General features: G+C 45.8%; 2 protein-coding genes across 11 annotated transcripts in view; both read right to left on the bottom strand.

The window, feature by feature from the left end:
- Nucleotides 1–2,278: 2,278 nt before the first annotated feature.
- On the bottom strand, nt 2,279–5,073 carry LOC133115111 (claudin-4-like). Its single transcript, XM_061224851.1, has 2 exons — nt 4,752–5,073; nt 2,279–3,642 (listed from the first exon to the last, which is right to left on the bottom strand). Exon 2 carries the CDS (start codon nt 3,319–3,321, stop codon nt 2,665–2,667), a length of 657 nt encoding a protein of 218 aa, XP_061080835.1. The 5' UTR covers nt 3,322–3,642; nt 4,752–5,073; the 3' UTR covers nt 2,279–2,664.
- A 648-nt stretch (nt 5,074–5,721) lies between these two features.
- Nucleotides 5,722–7,684, bottom strand: part of LOC133114244 (GTPase IMAP family member 4-like) — a 60,590-nt gene continuing 58,627 nt past the window's right edge. For all 10 annotated transcript variants that reach the window (XM_061223461.1, XM_061223460.1, XM_061223454.1 and 7 more), the window contains one exon: nt 5,722–7,203. In XM_061223461.1, the coding sequence (XP_061079445.1) occupies nt 6,419–7,203 (785 nt within the window). In that variant the 3' untranslated portion in view covers nt 5,722–6,418. The remainder of the gene's footprint in view (nt 7,204–7,684) is intronic.

Below are 7,684 nucleotides of genomic sequence, written 5' to 3'. Positions count from 1 at the left end.
AAAAATGCACTTCTGATGACAACTATGTTTAGAACAGCATTTCCTGTGTATTTTGCTAGTTTCTGGATGTGATGCTCTGACTTATGGTAGAACCTATGCACTTGTAAGTCGCTTTGGATTAAAAGCGTCTGCCAAATGACTAAAATGTAGAATGTAAAAATGTAAATATGTGTATCTGTTCGTTTATCACATTCACATATCATATAACTGGACTGAACAAGATAATGAAATTTTACATTCTATTCTTCTGTGGTAGATATTTTTAGATAATACGACGATGTGTAAAAAGCACTAGTTTAGTTGCAATAAAACAACCCCCGTGAACAAAGGCTGGAAAATGCGAAAACATCAGTGTTATGTGTGAAGATTTGACAAATTACATCTTCGGAGAATCTCGTTTAGAACCAAAATCATGCTTTTCGATCAACATTGTCATTGTACAATCATGCCTGTTCACCCAGTCTCCCGCCTCCCCTCCATTTTGATTGTGTCATTATGTCATACATGATTCAATACCTGGCACACAATACACAGCTGTCCATTGTTGCTGTGCTGTTGGAGTTCTATACTGTGCCATTGTCCTGCTCTCTCCACAAGAACACCCCCCCCCCCCCCCACCACCACCACCACCACTCTGTACTGACTGGACAAGGAGGGTGAGGGGGGCAAGGCAGGGGGAGAGGAGCAATAGGCGGGGGGGCGGTGCAGTGGGTAGGATGGAGAAACCAGACCCAGACATCTCCACTAGGTAATTCCCACAGGTAAGGAAAGCACTGGCTCTCTACAGACTATTACAAATGTAATAATTAAATAAACAAGTCTAGTTTCTGTGCATGAATACATAAATTAAAAATATATATAAATGTGTGGCTGGAAGCTAAGCATGGGATGCCCTTGAGTCCAGGTGGGGGCATGTCTTTTATTGCTGGGGTTTTGTGCACATTCTGTTGAGCACGTGCTCTTTGTCCTTTCATTGGTCCATCTGGAGGAAAACGTGATCTTGCACACAGAGAAGCAGAGCAATAGACACGCGAGGCAGTATAGAGGCAGAGGGGAATCTGAGAGATTTCAGCTATGTCACATTAATAAGCATCAGCAAGCATCCCACAATGCAATACTGTGCCCACGCAGTCAAAGCAACACAGAGACATGAGTGCACACAGAGGCACACAAATGGAGTACAACACAAACACACACCCAAGCAAAGAGGTACAGATATCTGTAAAATATACAGTGTTTGTACATTTTTGTTTGAATGAATAATCCTGTTTTTACATTGTTATTTATTTGAACAGACAGAAAAGGCTCAGCAGCTCAATGGCTAAACATATTCAGCGATGAATGCGTGTGATCAACTTATTGTCATGCCATTGAAGGCCACTATTTCAGGGCTGTGGGAGGAGTCTATTGTATTTGGAGGAAGCATTGCAAGAGCAATGTTTGTTCAGGGAATTGATGGGAGGGGCTATGTTTTCTAAGCGATCAGTGGGAGGGACCCTGGTTCCTGAGATGGACAGTGGGAGGGGCTATGATCTGTTCGGGCACAGTGGGAGGAGCCCTGCTATTATGATCTGGTAAGGCCGCAGTGACACCACACACAGTGTGTGTGTCTGTGTATTGCGAAGCGCCCACTTATACAAACAGATACTCTTTTGTTCCCTCTGTTCTCTGGTTCCAGTGGCAGGGACAGCTGTGACAGGAACTCAGATGGCATCTCCCTGCCCCCACACTCTGCAATGCGCATCCTCAGATAGCTATACAGTATACGATCCATTCCAGCATATAGCTTACATCTTACACTCTACAGCAACACATATCTCATAACATCAGCATACATGATCCTTTATTCAGCCTACAATATCATCTCAATACCAAAACATAATATGTAATAAAGCCACACAAGCTCGATTGTAAATCTTACATCAACACACTTGTTACTGTACCCTACACCTACACAAAGTTCATATTACCTACTTGGTCTTTTACAATATTTTGTATGTATGATGATTCCTGTCACACTTCCAAAGATCCCAAAAATTCAATGTCCTGTTTGGAAATGGCACTATATTTTTCACTATTTAGAAGAACCGCCTTTGCCTGCTGTGTGGGGTCATACTGAGCTGGGGAGAGGACAAGCTTAAAAAATAAATATAATTTAATAAAAAGGAGTTTCCGTATTGCCCCGTATGTTTGCACAGCTGCATATTTTTCTTATGATTTTACAACTATAAAAAACCTGTTTCTTAGCCAGACACACAAACAAAGGTTTAAGCAAAAATTGTTGAAAGACCAAAGGCTTTATTGTATTTGTGTTTTTTTTACACGGAGAAAAAAAATACATGCACGCAGTGAAGGGGGTTATCAGATGAGATCAGAGGTGGAATAAAATAAAAACAGTTCACATTTCTCTCCACAACCTCTCTCAGAAAGACATGAACACTACAGACAATGATATACAGGCAAAAATGAAATTATTTACGAGGCTGACATTGAGAAAACTGGGTGGATTGGTGTGTGTGTGTGTGTGTGTGTGGGGAGGGGGTGGTGTTCCCAGGGCCAGGGTGCGCCAGGGGTTTTGGGCAGGGGGTGGTGGATTGGCAATGGGGAACGTGTAGCGGCAAGCAGGGGGTGGGATGAAGGAGGTGTTTGGGGGGGGAGGGGTGTTCACACGTACCCCTTCACCTGGGCGCCCCCACCCGGCACCCTGCGAGGGCTGTCCTCACTGCTCCCGCTGAAGGTGGGCGAGGAGGGTGCCCCCGGCGGGCTGGACCCCGAGTAGAGCAGCGCGCCCCCCACCAGCAGGAGCCCCGACGCCCCCCAGCCCAGGTAAAGGGCAGGGCCCAGCTCCCGCTTGTGCGGGGCGGCCACGTGGGGGTCGTAGAAATCCCGGATGATGGAGTGGGCCGTCCAGCAGACGGGCACGAGGTAGAGGAAGCCCGCCAGGACGAAGATGATGCCGGAGATTCGGCTGATGCGCGCCTTCAGGTGCTGCCGGCCCAGGCACTTGGTGCACTTGACGCCCACCACGCCCAGGGCGAAGGCCAGGCCGCTCAGCAGCACGGACAGCATGGACAGGCCCCGCGCGGCCTGCATGTCGCTGGGCAGGGCCAGCAGGCTGTCGTACACCTTGCACTGGATCTGGCCTGTGCTCTGCACGATGCAGCTCATCCACAGCCCCTCCCAAATGATCTGCGCCGTCACGATGTTGTTGCCGATGAAAGCGGTGACGCGCCACAGGGGGGCGGCGCACACCAGGGTCCCGCCCACCCAGCCCAGGAGGGACAGGACCAGGCCCAGGAGCTGCAGACCAGTGGAGGCCATGATGGAGCAGGGTCCGCTGGATCCGCTTCTGCTTCCAACACTTATATGGACTTATAGGTCTGTTAGCCTCTCGCTGCTCCTTCAATGTTCAACCAACTGGCTCTGTCCTGGTTTCCCTCTCAGGGGATAAGCGAGAGTCAACAAGAAAAGGGTAGATCGTAGATCACAGCCAATAAGACTCCAAGGTCTTATTATAATAGTGATAGTAATTATATATATTATATATTATATATACTATTATACATAGTACTAAATTATAATATAAGTCTTATAAGGCTTTCCTGTCTGTCCTTCTCTTCCTCACAGTGATGAAGGAGCCAACTGGAGGAGGGAGGGGAGGAGGGGGGTTGGGTTAGAAGAAACAAAACCACAGTTACAACTGTGACCTTCAATGACACTCTAAATCTGTTTACTATGAACTCAGAACTGAACCAGACTCAACGCAATCAGTCTATCAGAAGAATGTGTCGGAATATGTTAGACACCAGATAATACATACACACCATATTTAAGTTCCTGTTTAGTAAAGAATGGTAATAAACCAAAAAGTGATAATCTTTTGACAAGTACTGTACAGTACTGCTCAAAGAAGGGCCACCTACTATCACCCAGTACAATCAACCCATCATATGATGAAGCTATATGATTGTATCTGAATGCATTTCCTCTTGTTCTCAGAATGGAGAATCAGAGCTTTAAAATCAGTAGGGTTTGACCTGCGGTCCAGAACTAGAGAGAATGGTTCCTTTTCACAGCGAAGTGGGAGTCGGGCTACGCCTGGCCAGGCGAGGGGATTATCTCAGAAAAAACATGAGGAGCCTCTGAACACAAGGGGCCATTATTACGCTACGCAGTGTGGGTTTAACAAGTCTCAAATCTTAAAAACAAACCTCAAACATGACTACAGTTACAATTCTGTACAATTCGGCCTGAATTATGGGTCGAGAGACAAGCAAGATTGAGTGCCATCAGTATCCGTGTTTTTAGCATTATGGACAATTCCCCTCACACTGCTGCATACTGTGGGCCACATGGACCAATGGCCCCTTTTACGCATTTCTCAAAGTCTCACAAAATCAAGCTTTAAACATCACAGACGTCATAGTTTCACGGTGCCAAAACTATGGTGAAGGATGTAGAAACGGATGTGTTACTATGCGTTGTATGTTTCAGTATAGCGGAAGAAGCACTTTGCACTGCTGTTTAAATACCCAATTTAACAATGTTAATTTGGTGTATAAACAGGTAAAAATAGGCTGTCACTTTCCAGCCTGACTTGAATTGTCAGGGAAAACAAATGAAATATTCCCTCTGTGTAAACTAAGGCAGATGCAATATTTTGCATTCCTTGTCCAACATTTTGTTTGCTGTTCTATCCTAAACCCAGTTTTGGGAGTTAATGGCTGTTGTAATGACGCAAGTCGATTTACCTTATGAGTGGTACTGCGAGATCCACCAGCCAGTGGAGTGACTTTCTTCTGCAGAGCGTCCTGATCCCAGGTTCGCGTTGGGGTGCTGATGGCCGATGGGCTTGGTTGGGGCGGTAAGCGGAGAGATGAGGCAGGAGGAGAGCGGGGTCCCACAGGCGAGTCTGGAAAAAGCAGCCGCAGAGAGGAGAGAAGCCCTACGCGATGCCCGCCGGCCAGAGACTGGAAGCGCGTACGCGTGTGTGCGCCCGTGCCACAGCGCGAATGTGTGAATGCGCCCGAGTGTGTCTCCCAGTGCCTGGTGTTCCAACACAATGGCATGCTGTTCTCCCACCCCTCTCTCTCTCTCTCCCTCTCAACCCCCCCCCCCCCCCCCCAACTGCGTTCGACCCTAACACCCACCCACCCGCACTCTTGTCCACTTTTTTTATCTTTTGCTCTCTAGCCACTAGATGTGCCTTTTCATTCTTCCTTCCTATTATTCTCTTTGTTGCTCTGTTAAGGAACATTCAGGCTTGGCGAAAAAGCTTAATTTACGATGGCTCTTTTGAAATCTTTATGATGGCTCTCAAATGGCTGTACTATATCCGGCTTTGTCCATTCTTGGTTGGGTCTGACTGAAGTTCGGCCCATGGGCCCCTTAACTTGTTTTGATCCTCCTCCCTTCATCTTCACTCTCAATTTCTTGCTTTCACCTCCTCTTTCTGTCAGGTTCACTGGCTCATCAACCTCATCTCTGTGAACTCTCACTCTTCTGCTCCTTTATTTCCTAAAACCAAGCGAGATGTTCATTGGAAGACTGGTCAATGGCTTGCCTTCAGGCTCTCATAAGCTTGGCCCACCACTGCATTTCCATCTTCTTAAAATCAGTCGGACCAACAAAGGTAAGCAGGTCACTCCATGAAACCAAGGCATGTACTTTGTGAGACTTGATTTGTGTCAAGTGTGACAGAGATTAAAATATGAATCTGAATGACAAGAAATTGCAATACTTTATTTAATTTACCACTTTCAACATTTTGATAACATTGACACGTCTGAAACATTTCATATGAATTAAATGAAGTATTTTTACAAGCACTCCATCTAATATTTAAAGATAGACCTGCACATAATCATCGTTTTACAAAATTGAAAAAATTCTCACTAGGTGATGACAGAAGAACAACTGTAATAATGGATTTTCTCAACAGCATTTCATATCTCATATCTCTCAAACCTTTTTTCTTTAAATGTCATTGAATTAAATTCCGCTTCCTATAATTCAAATTCAGTATCAAATTCCACAGCCGTTTATTCAATCTGCAATCAGAATCCATTCCAAAATTCAGAATTGATCATATCCCTGAAATCATATCCCATTTGAAGAAATGTATCATCTCATTTATTTATTCCAAAAGGGTGAACTACACTCAATATCAGGAAATAGTTCTGAGCACCATCTTGTGGTTCCGAACAACACTGTCACTACAGTTTCTCCTGAGCTGCTGGTATTCTCGGCATTTTGTCTCCAAAGTGTTTCCCATAAAATGTTAAGCAGGGAAGCGGATTTGTTCTGGCATATCAGCATTATGTTGCTGAAAAAACATGATCAGTGAAATATTAGTGTGATTTCATTTCATGAGATCCGGGAGAGTGTAGAAAGAACAATCGATTATCGCAAGGGCCACTCATATGAACGGTAGTGGTTTATCTAAAAAATCTTTCACGTCATCTCTCACTCTTCTCACTTGCCTCATAAATTTACTTTCTCTGATCTGTCTTACAACCATTTCCTGTCTCTCTTTCTCCTCTTCTTCTCTCCTCTTCCTGTCCTCCTCCTCTCTTATCCTTCGCTCCACCTCCTGATACATCTCATTGGTGTAGCATTGCCCTCCGTTTCCCTCCACCATTTCCTCCACCTTCCGCGTCAGCTCGGAGACCTGAGCACCGTCGCTACCGTCTTTGTTGTTGAAGACGTGATACCCACCGCCACAGCTGCCGACAACGTCCTGGAGGTCGCGGCTGTAGCTGAGAAACTCCCACACCGGCTTATCCAGCTGATCCCCCCCAGTGAACAGCACCATGGTGTAGCGTGAGGCTTCCTCTCCGAACTTCTCCTGGATCCAGCGCACGGCGTTCCTCTCCTCCTGTGTGAAGCGGCCCAGCCTGATCACCAGCAGGAAGGCATGCGGTCCTGGGACGGACAGGGTGATGCACCTCTCGATTTCACGCTTAACTTCTTCCTCTGGCATGGAAGTGTCAAAGATCCCCGGGGTGTCAATCACGGTAATGCGCCCCCTGTCTGTTTCCTTGTTACTGCTCTCACTACTCCTGGTCACGGAACCCGGAGAGAACTCCGATTTGAAGGCTTTTCTCTCCAAGATGGTGTTTCCCGATGCACTCTTCCCCGCTCCACTCTTACCAATCAGCACCATCCTCAGGTCAGGAGAACAACGTCTCTCTCCAGACCACGCTGTGGGGAAAACACACCCGTTTACAATGCAGGAAGATAGGAGACTGGATCAGCCTGCCACTTAATAGCTTTCTGCACAAAGATTTGACACCAACAGTGACGAAAGCACATCTACAGAATCACAGTCTTCTTACAATTAAGCAATCTTCACTTGACATAGTAGTTGAGGATAAACCTAGGGCCTAAGCTTAATTAACTGCATGGAGGGTTTTCAATTATATTCTGCCTCACTTTATGAACCACCAATCCTAGGGGACAAAATACTCCACATCCTCTCCATGTTTGTCTAAAATCATGGCTGTGTGTACATATTTTAAAATATAAATCACAGAGCGGTCTCAATGTACTAGGACTAATGGAAATAAATCCACAAAAAAACTGAAAGACAGGTGGGTACTGGAGTCCATCAAGGTATCAGTGGCTGTGAAATTATCCTTCCTTCACACAGGGTCGTTTGTAGTCTGATATTAGATATTGATAC

This window comes from Conger conger, chromosome 16 (assembly GCF_963514075.1).
Source record: "Conger conger chromosome 16, fConCon1.1, whole genome shotgun sequence".
NCBI classification, from domain to species: Eukaryota; Metazoa; Chordata; class Actinopteri; order Anguilliformes; family Congridae; genus Conger; species Conger conger.
This window is presented reverse-complemented; position numbering and strand designations above follow the sequence as displayed.

What these genes read in the sequence shown, in the direction of transcription:
- LOC133115111 (XM_061224851.1), bottom strand. Translation starts at nt 3,321, where the DNA reads ATGGCCTCCACTGGTCTGCAGCTCCTGGGCCTGGTCCTGTCCCTCCTG.